Here is a 16553-nt window from a genome sequence, read left to right as displayed (position 1 = left end):
AGGGTGTCACGGTCAACAGTCAAAACGATCGTCCTTTAAGAGCGTTTGGAAAGAGACAAGTCTTCATTTGTGCTGCTCTGGTGGGAGGGGCCACGTACAGAGACGCTGGAGACGCTGCTGTGATAAACACCACAGAAAATTAACAATATTTTAATAGAAAATATCATTAAAATATTTTAGTAGAAAATCAGCCGAGGGCCAGATTAAAGGTCTTGGAGGGCCGGATCTGGCCCCCGGGCCGTATGTTTGACACCTGTGTTCTAGTGTAAAGTGACACTAGTGTCTGCACATGTAACTGGACCTGCACTGATGTGTACATGAGACGTGTGAATGATCCACATTTACGCGTACAGTTAATTACTGTGACATGCTCGTGTTTACTGATAAAGGCTGATATTGGTTGTTTATATTTTCTGTACAGGTCAGAATGTGATGCAAAAATGCCATTAGTTCGACCCACTGTCTTTAAATATGATGTAAAGATGCAGAATAACAGGAAATGTCACGTAAACAAACTTAATTTAAAATCCAGCAGAGCCAAACCGAAGTTTTATTGTGAACTTTTACATCATTAAATATCGGCTGTCGGCTCCTCCAACTCTGGTTTTATCTGAATCATATCAGCCGCAAAAAAAAACATATCTGTCAGGCCCTAAAACAGACCACTGCCCTCTGTCTTAAATTCTGTTTCATTTGTGTTTTGCAAGTTTAAATCTTGTTATATTTGTGTTTCCCCTCAGGCTTCGGCCGGTGTCTCGTGTATAAAAATACCAAATGCACTTTGAGACGTTACACAAACCAAACCTTTGATAAAGTGATGGGCCCGATGCTCGACGCCGCCACCCGGAAACCCATCTGGAGGCACAACATCCTGGACGCCGACGGCATCTGCTCCCCCGGTGAGACGCTCCTCCTCCAATGAGAAGCTCCTCCCCCAAAGAGATGCTCCTCCCCTCGAGCTTCTGTACCCAGAGGACGTGTTTGCGTTTCTGTATCTGTGTTTATATTTATATTTTTTTGAAATGTGGTGGTCTCCGGTGAAAGTTTGTCCTCTTCACATCCAGAGCCGTTCAAACTGTATTCTCGCTCCTGCTGTGTGTTTAAAAGCAGTTTAAAACCAGGGTCCCCAACCCCCGGGCCACGGATCCGTAACCAGCCCGTGAAAGAGCAACCCTCCCCTCCATATGCATCTCTAAACCAGGACTAAAAAACAGGTCTAAACCAGGTCTAAAACATCTAAACCAGGTCTAAACCTCTAAACCAGGTCTAAACCAGGTCTAAACCAGGTCTAAACCAGGTCTAAACCAGGTCTAAACCAGGTCTAAACCAGGTCTTATCCACCGCAGCCCCCAGTCCACAAAATATTGTCAGACATAAAACCGTCCGTGGTCCTAAAAAAGTCGGGGGCCTCTGGTCCAAACAGCTTAACTCAGACTTTTACATCAGTGAATGTCAGAGTTTATTTCTACACTTTGTTTCTTGCTGAAGCTGAAGATTCTGTTCTGTTCTGTTCTGTTCTGTTCTGTTCTGTTCTGTTCTGTTCTCTTCTGTTCTCTTCTGTTCTGTTCTGTTCTCTTCTGTTCCTTCTTCTGTTCTCTTCTGTTCTCTTCTGTTCTCTTCTGTTCTGTTCTGTTCTGTTCTCTTCTGTTCTCTTCTCTTCTGTTCTGTTCTGTTCTCTTCTGTTCTCTTCTCATGTTCCAGGTGAGAAAGTAGAAAACAAACAGGTGTTGGTGAACAAGTCGATGCCAACTGTGACCCAGACACCACTGGAGGGCAGCACCCAACCCGGACAGCCCCAGTACAGAGACGTGCCCATCAGGTAAACACACACACCTGTACACACACACACACACCTGTACACACACACACCTGTACACACACACACCTGTACACACACCTGTACACACACACACCTGTACACACACACACACCTGTACACACACACCTGTACACACACACACTGTACACACACCTGTACACACACAACACACACACACACTGTACACACACAACTGTACACACACACACTGTACACACACACACCTGTACACACACACACACACTGTACACACACACACACACCTGTACACACACACACACACACCTGTCACACACACACACCTGTACACACACACACCTGTACACACACACACACACACACTGTACACACTGTACACACACACCTGTACACACACACACACACACACTGTACACACACCCACACACACACACACCTGTACACACACACACACCTGTACACACACACACACACCTGTACACACACACACTGTACACACACACACACACACACACACACCTGTACACACACACACACTGTACACACACACACTGTACACACCACACACACACACACACACACACACACACCTGTACACACACACACCTGTACACACACACAACACACACACACACACACACCTGTACACACACACACACCTGTACACACACCTGTACACACACCTGTACACACACACACCTGTACACACACACACACACACCTGTACACACACCTGTACACACACACACCTGTACACACACACCTGTACACACACACACCTGTACACACACCACACACACACACACCTGTACACACACACACACACACACACACCTGTACACACACACACCTGTACACACACACACACACCTGTACACACACACACACACACACACACACACACACACACCTGTACACACACACACACACACACACACCTGTACACACACACACACACACACCTGTACACACACCTGTACACACACACACACACACTGTACACACACCTGTACACACACACACACACACCTGTACACACACACACACACACCTGTACACACACCTGTACACACACACACCTGTACACACACCTGACACACACACACACCTGTACACACACACACACACACACACACACACCTGTACACACACACACACCTGTACACACACCTGTACACACACACACACACACACACCTGTACACACACACCTGTACACACACCTGTACACACCTGTACACACACACACACCTGCACACACACACCTGTACACACACCTGTACACACACCGTACACACACCTGTACACACACCTGTACACACACACACACACCTGTACACACACACACTGCACACACACACACACACACCTGTACACACACACACACCTGCACACACACACCTGTACACACACCTGTACACACACCTGTACACACACCTGTACACACACCTGCACACGGGTCCAGAACTCGGGTCTAATCGTCTAAACTCTTGTTCAGTTACAAAGGGTCCACAGACTCGTACATTGAGAAAGTGATGATCTCGTCCAACGCTGAAGACGCCTTCCTCATCAAGATCCTCCTCCGACAAACCAGAAGACCTGAGATCGGAGACAAGTTCAGCAGCAGACACGGGCAGAAAGGTGAGAACTTTACTCTCCGGTACAGACTGTAGACCCCACCCACTGAGAGTGTGGTTTGGTCCTGGTCCTGGTCCTCGACTGGGCCTGGGCCTGGTCCTGGTTCTGGTCTTGGTCCTGGTATCTGAGCAGACACTAATATTATTTTAATTCCTTTAAACACAAATGGTGAATAGGAAACAATGATCCGAACGTGTTTTGTATCTTAAACTCGTCTGAGGGGTTTTGGTCGACTTCTCGTCTTTTTCTCGTCTCAGTTTTTTCTCAGGGTTATCGAAGTGCAGAGACGAGCTTGTACCTGTGTGCTGCACTTTTACAGTTTCCTGGGGTCAGGAGTTTGTCTTCACTTTGGCTACGTTCAGACTGCAGGGCTTAAACGCTCAATTCCGATTTTTTGGTGAAATCCGATGTTTTTTCGAGGTCGTTCACATTTCCAGTTAAATGTGACTTGTATGTGACTCCAGTGTGAACATTAAACGGTCCAAAAGTGTCCCACATGTGACACTGGAGACACGACGACGTCAACCGCAGCGAGCGTCTCTGTGTTTACACAAGTTGAACAAACATGGACGCAGCATCGAGCACCTGGAGATTTTAAAGTTCCTCTCGTACCGGAGCCACAACATGAACAACTGACTTGTTTTAAGGAGGAGATTGAGAAGGAGAAGGACCAGGTTTTTGGTGGTGGTGTTTTGTGGTGAGTGGAGATGTGCTTCACTTCAGTCACATGGATCATGAACAGTTTTCTCTACTTCAGTGCAGAATAGTGACGTTTGTGTCTTGTTGATAACGTGTAGGTGGATGAATGCACTTTGACCTTTCACACTGAAGTCACATGTTAAAGATCAGATATGGATCAGTTTCAGGAGCACAGATCCAAGTGTCCTGGCTAGGGACGGGCATTCGATGAAATTTTCTTAATCGATTGTCGGAAGAATTAACGATCGATTAATCATTTACGTTTTTTTACGATCATCATTATTATTACTATCTGCACTAATCTGCATAAATAAATTCAACTTTACGACATATAAACATAACGACTCTAGATCCACATCAGCTGTTTGACATTATAATGTGTTTAATTCAGTTTTGTTCAAATCTCACAGAAACAAAACTTAAAACCACATCACTAATTTACATAAACTAAGTGAAGATAAAACTCCAGCTCTTGTGTCGCTGATGTGGTTCAACTTGTGTTGGATTAAAAGACATGACTCAGGTGAATACAGGTCAGTGTGACCAGATTTGTGTTTGTCAAAACCAGGACAGCGTACGGGGGGAGGGGGGCGGGGCCTCGTCATCCACATTGAGCGACTCTCACCTGGAAAAACTTTTTCCCACTGGACACAGAAACATATGTGCTGCTTTATCCACTGTGCACATGGACTCACACTTGTCCCAACGCAACGGAAAGTGTGGAATTTCTTCTACAAATCCTGGTTAAATCCACATTTGTGCTTCGGTTCGTTACAGACTGACCCACTGTTTGTGTCTCGCTCCTTCTGATGCAGAGACACATGTACACACCTGTTTGGTCACGACACACAAACATACTTTCGGTTTGTCCATTAAAATGAACATAATCGATGAAATTCTTAATGATCAATTATCGATTCATTGATTAATCATGCCCATCCCTAGTCCTGGGTCACATTTGAAAAAATCAGATCTGTGTGGTTCAGACGTCATTAAAAGATCAGATACAGGAACATAGAGCCAAAAAATCAGATTTGGGAACTTCAGGTGCAGACTGAACGCAGCCTTTAACACATTTCTGTCGCTCTATAATTATTCACCTGATGAGTTTTTAAATTCTTTTCACGACTTTGAGAGTTTTGTCGTCACGGTAACGACAACACAACAGCGTTTGTGCCGCGGCCAAAACATGAACTTTTATTAGAAGAACAAAAGGAACAGGAGCCTCTTTAAGACTCGTCTCCGTGTGGGTTTTACTGTGTGTGGATCCTGAGGGACGACGACCCGAACCCGTCACTGATTAACCAGAGGAGGGGGGGGGGGGGGCAACAGGGGGTCGAGTGTCGAGTGATGGAGGCTGGGGGGGGGGGTCTGGAGGGTGACGGGGGTGATGAAGCGCCTCTGGGGGGGTCGGGGGACGGGGGGGTTTGACTCTTGTCCTGCTTTTCTCTGCTGATTTCACGCCTCTTTTATCTTTCACTTTCACACAAAACAAACAAACTGAGTCTGAGCTGGAGCCAGAGTCTGCCCCCCCAGTCTGCCCCCCCCGCGCCCAGAGTCTGCCCCCCCCCCGCCCAGAGTCTGCCCCCCCCCCAGAGTCTGCCCCCCCTCCAGACCCTCGTGGTCAGAGTCTGCCCCCTCGTGGTCAGAGTCTGCCCCCTCGTGGTCAGAATCTGCCCAAGTGCCCAGATTCTGGCCCCCCCACGCCCAGAGTCTCCCCGCGCAGTCAGAGTCTGCTCCCCGTGTGTGTGTCGTGTGTGTGTCTTGTGTGTGTCTTGTGTGTGTGTATAGTGTGTGTGTGTGTGTGTGTATGTGTGTGTGTGTCTTGTGTGTGTATGTGTGTGTGTGTCTTGTGTGTGTGTATAGTGTGTATAGTGTGTGTGTGTGTGTATGTGTGTATAGTGTGTGTGTATAGTGTGTGTAGTGTGTGTGTGTGTCGTGTGTGTGTCGTGTGTGTGTATAATGTGTGTGTGTGTCGTGTGTGTGTGTGTGTATGTGTGTGTGTGTCTGTGTGTGTGTGTGTGTATAGTATAGTGTGTATAGTGTGTGTGTGTAATAGTGTGTGTGTGTGTGTGTGTGTATAGTGTGTGTGTGTGTGTGTGTCGTGTGTGTGTGTATAGTGTGTGTGTGTGTGTGTATAGTGTGTGTGTGTCTTGTGTGTGTGTGTCTTGTGTGTGTGTGTGTGTGTGTGTGTATAGTGTGTGTGTGTGTGTGTGTGTGTATAGTGTGTGTGTGTGTGTGTGTGTATAGTGTGTGTGTGTGTGTGTGTATAGTGTGTGTATAGTGTGTGTGTGTGTGTGTGTGTGTGTGTGTGTATATGTGTGTGTGTGTGTCGTGTGTGTGTGTGTGTGTGTGTATAGTGTGTGTGTGTGTGTATAGTGTGTGTGTGTGTGTGTGTGTGTGTGTATAGTGTGTGTGTGTATAGTGTGTGTGTGTGTGTGTGTGTATAGTGTGTGTGTGTGTGTGTGTGTGTGTGTGTGTGTGTGTGTGTGTATAGTGTGTGTGTGTGTGTGTATAGTGTGTGTGTGTGTGTGTGTGTGTATAGTGTGTGTGTGTGTGTGTGTGTGTGTGTGTATAGTGTGTGTGTGTCTTGTGTGTGTGTATAGTGTGTGTGTGTGTGTGTGTGTGTGTGTGTGTGTATAGTGTGTGTGTGTTGTGTGTGTGTATAGTGTGTGTTGTGTGTGTGTATATGTGTGTGTGTGTGTGTGTGTGTGTGTGTTCGGTGCATCAGCTGTTCAGGTCAGAGTGTATTTTTCCCATGTGTTCGGTTCAGTTTTTCCTTCACTTCATCTGAGCTGAACGTGTGTAATCCCCCTCTCCTTCTCTCTCTCTCTCTCTCCTTCTCCCTTCTCTCTCTCCTTCTCTCTCTCTCCTCTCTCCTTCTCTCCTCCTTCTCTCTCTCCTTCTCTCTCTCCTCTCTCTCCTCTCTCCTCTCTCTCTCCTTCTCTCTCTCCTCTCTCTCCTTCTCTCTCTCCTCTCTCTCTCTCCTTCTCTCTCTCCTTCTCTCCTTCTCTCCTTCCTTCTCTCTCTCTCTGTGGACTAAGCACCTTCCTCCACTTCCTGTGTCCTTTCTTTTCTTTTCTTTTCTTTTCTTTTTTCTGTGTTTCGTTTGTAAATGACTCTACGATGTGTTTGCCATTTCCAGGGAGAAAGACTCGACCCCCGAGCAAATATTTAGAATCAAACCAGAGGAAGAAGAAGAAGAAGAGTCGAGGCCTGCGAGCCGACACCGATCACACATCCCACGCACACACACACACAGACATGCACACACACACATGCACACACACAACCGACGCACACACACACACAACGCACACAGACGCACAACCGATCGGATCATATCGGGTATCAGTCGATAGTTAAAGTCAAAGTATCGACATCGGTATCGGTATCAATATTGAAAAAAGTGTGATCCTTGCATGTCTATTTACAACGACACGTAAAAGTTTATATTGGCATAAAATGGAGAATAAACAGCATCTTAATAATACACAGAATAATCCAAGTTGTGTGTGTTTGTGTGTCTGTGTGTGTGTGTGTCTCTCTGTGTGTGTGTGTGTGTGTGTGTGTGTGTCTCTCTGTGTGTGTACCAGGTGTTTGCGGCCTGATCGTCCCGCAGGAGGACATGCCCTTCTGTGACACTGGCATCTGCCCTGACGTGATCATGAACCCTCACGGATACCCCTCCAGAATGACGGTAACATCTGCATCTGCACACTCCATGTTTTTAAGGGTCCAGTATCACACAAAACTGACTCTCGAGCTCTTTAAGCCACGTTCTGACGCCGTTTCTACGGAAGCCGAGAGGGGTCGCAACAAACACAAACGCCGCGACAAATACAAATGCGGCAACACAACAAAAAGCCACAACAAACCAAAAAAAGCCACAACGGAAATGACCGCGTTACTCTATTTTAATGCAAACACCACAACAAATACAAACGCCACAACACAAAGGCAAATGCCACGACACCTTAAAACACCACAACACGTTAAAAAGCCACAACACGTTAAAAACACAACACGTTAAAATGCCACAACACGTTAAAAAGCCACAACACAAAAGCCACAAACACATCAAAAAGCCGCAACACATCAAAAAGCCGCAACACATCAAAAGGCCGCAACACATCAAAAGGCCGCAACACATCAAAAGGCCACAACACATTAAAAGTCTGCAACACATTAAAAAGCCGCAACATCAAAAAAACGCAACACATTAAAAAGCCACAACACATTAAAAAGCCACAACGGAAATGACCGCGGGACTCTATTTTAATGCAAACACCACAACAAATACAAACGCCACAACACAAACAAAAGGCAACATAAAAAAACGTTAAAAAACAACACGAACCACAACATCAAAAAGCCGCAACACATCAAAAGCCACCACAAAAAGCACATCAAAAGGCCGCAACACATCAAAAAGCCACAACACAAAAAATCTGCACACATTAAAAAGCGCAAAACACAAAAAACGCACATTAAAAAGCCACAACACATTAAAAAGCCACAACCGAAACACTTTAATCAAACACCACAACAAATACAAACGCCACAACACAAAGCAAATCCACAACACATAAAAGCCGCAACACATCAAAAAGCCGCAACACATCAAAAGGCCGCAACACATCAAAAGCCACAACACATTAAAAACAACACAAAAATCTGCAACACATTAAAAAGCCGCAAAACATCAAAAAAACGCAACACATTAAAAAGCCACAACGGAAATGACCGCGGGACTCTATTTTAATGCAAACACCACAACAAATACAAACGCCACAACACAAAGGCAAATGCCACAACACATTAAAAAGCCACAACACGTTAAAATGCCACAACACTTTAAAAAGCCACAACACATAAAAAGGCCGCAACACATCAAAAAGCCACAACACATTAAAAATCTGCAACACATTAAAAAGCCACAACACATTAAAAATCTGCAACACATTAAAAAGCCACAAAACATCAAAAAAACGCAACACATTAAAAAGCCACAACACATTAAAAAGCCATAACGGAAGTGACCGCAGGACTCTATTTTCCGACGGACCGATCAAGCGGCAAGTGAAGAAGAAGAACTACAATGTGAAAAGTAAAGGAACAGAAAAGTTGGAAATGTAAGTAAAAGTAATTTATTGTTTTATCATTATTCGTTTCACGTTGTAGTTCTTCTTCTTCACTTCGCCGCTTGATCGGTCCATCGGAAAATAGAGTCCTGCGGTCACTTCTGCTGTGGCTTTTTAATGTGTTGTGGCTTTTTAATGTGTTGTGGCTTTTTAGTGTGTGCGGCATTTGCGTTTGTGTTGCGGCGTTTGCGTTTGTTGTGACCCCTCTCGGCTTCCGTACGTTTCACCCTCCAAAACACACCTGAAGTTGTGTTTTGTCTTAGTCTCAGTCTCCAAACGCTCTGTTCCACCTCGTGATGTCACAAAGTGGTAGTTTTCAAGTTCTCAGCTCCTTTTCCCTTTAGTTCAGTCGAGATCGGCGACTCCAGGACTGAAATGATCCAAATGATTCCAGTGTAGGTGTGTGGAGTTTAAAAACACAGTGGAGCACTTCCTGTATCACCACATGATGACATCAGAAGGTGGAACAGAGTGTTTTCTGTTTGAGAGAAGAACTCGTTTGTGAGGAGGAGACGTCATAGTGAAATCCTGAGTCCTGCTCCCGTCTTCCTCCTCTGGACCAGAGTCTCCCCCCAGTCCCTGTCCTGTCCGGTCATGGAAATCCTTGAGAAGTCATGGAAATTGAAAATGTCACGTTCCAAGCCTGGAAAAGTCATGGAATTTTTAAATTCAATGAAAGCTTTGGTAAAGTCATGGATTTAAGTTTCTCTTTCCCACAGCTCCAGCGTTCTGTTAAGTTCTCATGTCTAAGGAGAATGATATTATGGTTATTTCCAAACATTTGCATCTTTTGTTTGGTCTGATTCATGAGTTGGTTTCACTTGGTGTAAACCGTGTGACATTAGGATTCGTTCTCTTGACGGTAGGCAGGTTTTGTTTTGTTTTATTTAACCAACCGCTGCTGTTTGGTCGTGATGTTTGTAATGCTCTGGGATACTCGGTGGTGTCGTGTAATTGCCCAACGGCACAACAGCAAACAAATCAGAGTGAACATGACGTTTCTGTGAGATGAACTTGTGAATTAAAGGTGCAATAAAAAATGCGAAGTTTGTATTTGACAAAGGAAGTGCAGAGGAGGAGAGCGTCTGCAGTCTGATATCGAAACTCGGGCTGGTTCTGCTCTTCTCTGATTGGCCGGTGTGCGTCTACAACTTCTGGGTTTCTTCAAACCGTCCAGTGTTTTCTGATTCCTGGAGAGAAATGAAATTGAGCCGAGGCACTAGGTTTAAAAGAGACGACAGTAAATGCACTGACAGGATTTCACTATGGCTTAAACATATGGTGGTATTTCTAAAACTTGAAAAAAATAAATATACATTAAGGGGATGTACAGATAGTTTTCCAGATATGGTAATGCTTTATTTCTTGTTTTTCTAATATGCGAGTGTCACCGATATGAATGTACAATTAAGGCAAGGCAAGTTAAGTTTATTTGTACAGCACAATTCGTACACAAATTAATTCAAAGTGCCTTACAGAATAAGAAATACATTTAAAATCATAATAAAACAAATCAAAACATAAATAATCATAAAGATTAAAATTAAGAGTCTGTCTCACATGTTCAGACTGTTCCAGGTTTTAGCTGTAGTTGTAATTGTGACCTGTTGATTCTGTGATTTGGAATATTTAATATTTAATTGATGGAGCTTTGTGTTTGTGGTTTAACGACGAGCTGAGATGAGTCAGGATGGAAATGTTCTTTATGAAAAAGAAAAAAATCCTTTTTTTTTTTTTTACATGTTTATTGTTGATGCTTGTATTTTATGCAGGTTTATTACACTGTGCATGAGCAACTGGAGGGAAAAAAAAAGACAAGTTAACTGTATATTTCATTGTATATTTTCTGTTAATGTTCTTAATAAAAATATTTGGGAAAAAAATTCTGACAGGATTTAGAATGTTCAAAAACTTTAATCCCAAACCATAAGGTGAGTGGAAAGAGTTAAACATTTCAGATTTAGACCTAAAAGTCTGATCAGTTCTACACACGTAGGAGCCGTAAAGTCATGGAAAATTCACATTAGATCATGAAAAAGTTTGGAAATGTTGTCGGTGAAAGAGAGTACAAGTAAGTGTGAGTGTAAGTTGGATCAAACCTTTGAGACTCTGACGCTCGGCTCCTTCGCACTGTAAAAGTGAATAATCTTTGTGTCCAGTCGTCAGCGCCTCGTGTTTACTCTCCGTGGTCGTCATGGAGACGGCAGTGAAATGTCTCTGTGTCGGGAGTGAAATGAGAGTCGGTGTTTCCTTTTATGTGCCGGGGTCAGAGGTCAGAGGTCGTGTGGATGTGACCTGAGAGTCATTGTTCCCTCGGCCGCAGCTCCGTGTGTTTAGGCTCCGACATGAGCCCAAAATGAGTTTGTAAAGGAACAGTTTTATTTGGATCAAACAGCAGCCGGATTTAGATTTCCTCAAAATCACGCGTCGTTGAAGCGCTGCACGTCAGGTTAAAGTCTAAAGTGTCAGAAAGCTCGTCTCTAAGGCGCTTCTCTCACCTGCTGATTGTTGTGCAGGTGGGTAAACTGATCGAGCTCCTGGCGGGGAAGGCGGGCGTGTTGGACGGGCGCTTCCACTACGGCACGGCGTTCGGAGGGAGCAAAGTGAAGGACGTGTGCGAGGACCTGATCCGCTACGGGTACAACTACCAGGGCAAAGACTACGTGACGTCGGGCATCACCGGGTAACGACTTTAAACTCCTCAAACTGCACAAAGAACTCAACTTTTAAACACTAACAGGCAGAGATGTAACAAAAACCATCGTCAAAGAAAATCTCAGAATAATATCATGAGGCGTCACAATAGATCGAATTACACATTTCTTTGCTTTAATGCAGGTTTTATAGAAGCAACAGCTTATAAACATCGAGAACTACATTTCCCATGATTCATTTCAGTGCAGACGACATGAAGAAATATGTTTTTACTTGAATACAAGCATCACGAATCTCAGACTTCTGGTCACCGTACAATTCATACTGGGAAGGATTTTCCTAAAAAGTGAACATCAAACCTCCATGTTTGTTTTCCCAGTGGGACGTGTCTATTGTCAAAGTCGAACTTTTCAAGTCTTTTGAACCATATCACTTTTGTTTCTGGTTCTGATATTGTCATATTTTAGTTTTGGGATTCGGACGTCGTAATTGTTGTGGTTGTTGGATCCTAACAGCGGAAAACGACTCGAGAAATTTTTTTGCGAACTCCATAAATACAAAAGTGAATCAGATGTGTGAGACTCAAACCTCTGTTCAAACTGTTTCTCTTCCAAAGGGAATTGAAAAATAGTGAAAGGTGAAGGTGATGGGCAGGATTGATCCACGGGAAGAACCAAAAAGGAAACATTTGTCTCACTAAGAAATCATCCCGAGTTTACAGAGAACATTTTGTATGTGGAGCGACAACAATGGAGTTCGCTTAACTTCCGAACGCCGTTTTCCGCTGTTAGGATCCAACAACCACAACAATTACGACGTCCGAATCCCAAAACTAAAATATGACAATATCAGAACCAGAAACAAAAGTGATATGGTTCAAAAGACTTGAAAAGTTCGACTTTGACAATAGACACATCCCACTGGGAAAACAAACATGGAGGTTTGATGTTCACTTTTTCGGAGGATCCTTCCCAGTGTGAATTGTACGATGACCAGAAGTTTGAAATTCATGATGCATAAATTCTTGGGATTATGATAGAAATAATTTTCACCAAAATCTTGTCATGGTATTTTAAAAGCAAAAAAGCTTCCCATCTACAAATACATCAGCCTCTTTGAAATATCGTCGTAAATAACGTACCGTGAAGTTTGGATATCGTGATAATCTCGTACTGAGAGAGTTTGATCTTGTTTCATCCCGACTGACCGTTGTGTAAATCCTGTTGTTGTGCAGAGAGCCGCTGGAGGCGTACATTTACTTTGGACCCATCTATTACCAGAAACTGAAGCACATGGTGTTGGATAAAATGCACGCGAGAGCTCGAGGGCCGCGGGCCGTCCTCACCAGGTAACGACAATGTCCGACCCTGAGAATATTCAAGGAGCTGTAGGGTTTTTATGATTCTAACATTTTAAACTTGATTTTGAATCTGAGCCAAAGTCCTGATAATCACATGTACACCAGAAATCTGATCATAATCTGATTTCTGGAGACTTCATTTAAACTTTAGATGCAGTAATCTGATTTCTCTGAGGAGATGAGCTAATGTGGTAAAAATATTAAATATTTAAAAAAGAATAAAAAAGAAATTGTACTTTGTTTTCCAAATACAACAGTTACTCCAAATATCCAATCAATAACACGTTACCCTCTGCAGTTTGTAGTTTTAGACTGAATCAGAATCTGTGTACGTGTCCCCGCCCCCTGTCTGTCTGTACGTGTCTCCGCCTCCTGTCTGTCTGTCTGTACATGTCCCCGCCTCCTGTCTGTCTGTACGTGTCTCCGCCTCCTGTCTGTCTGTCTGTACGTGTCCCCGCCCCCTGTCTGTCTGTACATGTCCCCGCCTCCTGTCTGTCTGTACGTGTCTCCGCCCCCCGTCTGTCTGTCTGTACGTGTCCCCCACCTCCTGTCTGTCTGTCTGTACGTGTCTCCGCCCCCTGTCTGTCTGTCTGTACGTGTCCCACCTCCTGTCTGTCTGTCTGTACGTGTCCCCACCTCCTGTCTGTCTGTCTGTACGTGTCTCCGCCCCCGTCTGTCTGTCTGTACGTGTCCCCACCTCCTGTCTGTCTGTCTGTACGTGTCCCCACCTCCTGTCTGTCTGTCTGTACGTGTCTCCGCCCCTGTCTGTCTGTCTGTACATGTCTCCGCCTCCTGTCTGTCTGTCTGTACGTGTCCCCGCCCCCGTCTGTCTGTCTGTCTGTACGTGTCCCCGCCCCCTGTCTGTCTGTCTGTATGTGTCCCCGCCCCTGTCTGTCTGTCTGTATGTGTCTCCGCCTCCTGTCTGTCTGTCTGTACGTGTCTCCGCCTCCTGTCTGTCTGTACGTGTCCCCGCCCCCTGTCTGTCTGTCTGTACTGTGTCTCCGCCTCCTGTCTGTCTGTCTGTATGTGTCCTCCGCCTCCTGTCTGTCTGTCTGTCTGTACGTGTCCCCGCCCCTGTCTGTCTGTCTGTACGTGTCCCCGCCCCCTGTCTGTCTGTCTGTACATGTCTCCGCCCCCCTGTCTGTCTGTATGTGTCTCCGCCTCCTGTCTGTCTGTCTGTATGTGTCCTCCGCCTCCTGTCTGTCTGTCTGTACGTGTCTCCGCCTCCTGTCTGTCTGTCTGTACGTGTCTCCGCCCCCTGTCTGTACCGGTTGTGTTTGTGTGGTTCAGGCAGCCGACTGAGGGCCGCTCGAGGGACGGGGGCCTCCGTCTGGGGGAGATGGAGAGGGACTGTCTGATCGGTTACGGGGCCAGTATGTTGCTGCTGGAGCGACTCATGATTTCCAGCGACGCGTTTGAGGTGGACGTGTGTGGACAGTGCGGCCTGCTGGGATACTCGGGCTGGTCGGTCACTTTATACACTTGAAACATGTGTTTATATATTTATATATATGAGAGGTGTTTGGGAACAAAATGTAAAACCATTTGTTTGTTGTTTGAGTTTTTATTAAACCAACTATTTATTTTAACATTATACAAACAGGAAAATAAAATAAATTTATTATTTCTGTGCCAGTGAAAGGTGAGAGTGAAGACCGCGACATGGCCACCGTAGTTTTGCAGTATATATATATATATATATATATATATATATATATATGTATATTAATAATTTCCACAAAAATGTAATAATAATAAATGTAAATTCTTTAACTGAGAGTGTGATTTGGAATTAGATCAATCAGTAAAACTGAGGGGTCTGATATTTTTTTGAAAGTAGTCACAGGACTTACAGTACTGCAGTACTGCAGTACTGCAGTATTCAGCCCTCAGCTGTCATCATGTGTTCAGTTGTGTGTCACGTGGTTCTTTAAGTTTGATAAAAGTGCGTTCATATAAAATGCTTTTTCAAGACTCTGGACGGGAAACCAGATGTTCTACTTTAAAGAGAAATTCTGACTTATTTATGTTCAGGAAATTAATACTGAAAGACATTTTTATTTTAGTTTTTAGGAAAATCAAATTGATTCAGAACAGTTGATATAATATGTTTTGTTTTATCACTGTTTTAGACTAAGGTGTATTTCCCACCTTCTGCCTGCAGGTGTCACTATTGTAAATCTTCATGTCACGTGTCGACCCTGAGGATCCCGTACGCCTGCAAACTTCTGTTCCAGGAGCTTCAGTCCATGAACATCATCCCCCGCCTCAAACTGTCGCGCTACAACGAATGAATCTTCCAGAAGAACCAGGAGAGTGAGTCCTGCAGAAGAACAAACGAGTCCTGCAGAAGAACAAACGAGTCCTGCAGAAGAACAAACGAGTCCTGCAGAAGAACAAACGAGTCCTGCAGAAGAACAAGTTCTCCAGGAAACATCTTGAGGAGTTCATTGTTTTTCAGTGGATAGATTTATTTCTGCACTGAAGAGAACAGAGTTAAAATAATGTTCTGTTGAAATGTAAAGTTCTGTTTTTTCCAGTTTATTTTTGTTTTGTGTAAATAATAAATGTTCATGTTTGAATTGTTTGAATTGTGTGGCACTTTTTGTTAATGTAGATTGTTTATTTTTGCTCTTAGATTTTGTAATTCAGTTTTTTTAAGGTGTCACCAAAACAAGAAGAGTGATGTATTTTCTAATAAAAATAATTTCAGTATAAATGATAAACTAAAACTGAAGCCAAAGTCTGAAGCTGAATCATCAAAGACTTTAAATCTTGTTCAAAACATGAACTGGAGCAAATAAATAACAGAATGAAACTCTGAGGTGTTTGGTTTGAGTCGTAACAAGTCTGATTATTTTTCTGAGTCTGTAATTCTGGTTCTGCCCTCACCTATGGTCCTGGTTTAATCCAGGTTTAGTTCTGGTTTAGTCCTGGTTTACTCCTGGTTTAGTCCTGGTTTACCTGGTTTAGTCCTGGTTTAGTCCTGGTTTAGTCCTGGTTTAGTCCTGGTTTATCCTGGTTTCCTGGTTTAGTCCTGGTTTAGTCCTGGTTTATCCTGGTTTTCCTGGTTTAGTTCCTGGTTTAGTCCTGGTTTAGGTTTTCCTGGTTTAGTCCTGGTTTAGTTCCTGGTTTAGTCCTGGTTTAGTTTTTCCTGGTTTAGTCTGGTTTAGTCTCTGGTTTAGTCCTGGTTTAGTCCTGGTTTAGTCCTGGTTTACTCCTGGTTTAGTCCTGGTTTAGTCCTGGTTTAGTCCTGGTTT

At 44.1% G+C, this 16553-nt stretch overlaps 1 protein-coding gene across 1 annotated transcript; it reads left to right on the top strand.

The window, feature by feature from the left end:
• The first annotated feature begins 725 nt into the window (after positions 1–725).
• LOC129409378 (DNA-directed RNA polymerase III subunit RPC2-like) lies at positions 726–15875 on the top strand. Its single transcript, XM_055155232.1, has 8 exons — positions 726–899; positions 1702–1819; positions 3296–3438; positions 7731–7834; positions 11795–11961; positions 13168–13281; positions 14584–14757; positions 15458–15875. Exons 1-8 carry the CDS (start codon positions 818–820, stop codon positions 15585–15587), a joined length of 1032 nt encoding a protein of 343 aa, XP_055011207.1. The 5' UTR covers positions 726–817; the 3' UTR covers positions 15588–15875.
• Positions 15876–16553: the final 678 nt, after the last annotated feature.

Source organism: Boleophthalmus pectinirostris, unplaced genomic scaffold, assembly GCF_026225935.1.
Source record: "Boleophthalmus pectinirostris isolate CB_2022bp ecotype Guang Dong unplaced genomic scaffold, ASM2622593v1 HiC_scaffold_2, whole genome shotgun sequence".
Taxonomy (NCBI): domain Eukaryota; kingdom Metazoa; phylum Chordata; class Actinopteri; order Gobiiformes; family Gobiidae; genus Boleophthalmus; species Boleophthalmus pectinirostris.
This window is presented reverse-complemented; position numbering and strand designations above follow the sequence as displayed.

What these genes read in the sequence shown, in the direction of transcription:
- LOC129409378 (XM_055155232.1), top strand. Translation starts at nt 818, where the DNA reads ATGGGCCCGATGCTCGACGCCGCCACCCGGAAACCCATCTGGAGGCAC. An exon ending in TACAGAGACGTGCCCATCAG is followed by an intron (nt 1,820 to 3,295) that starts GTAAACACACAC and finishes ACTCTTGTTCAG; the next exon opens with TTACAAAGGGTCCACAGACT. An exon ending in GATACCCCTCCAGAATGACG is followed by an intron (nt 7,835 to 11,794) that starts GTAACATCTGCA and finishes ATTGTTGTGCAG; the next exon opens with GTGGGTAAACTGATCGAGCT.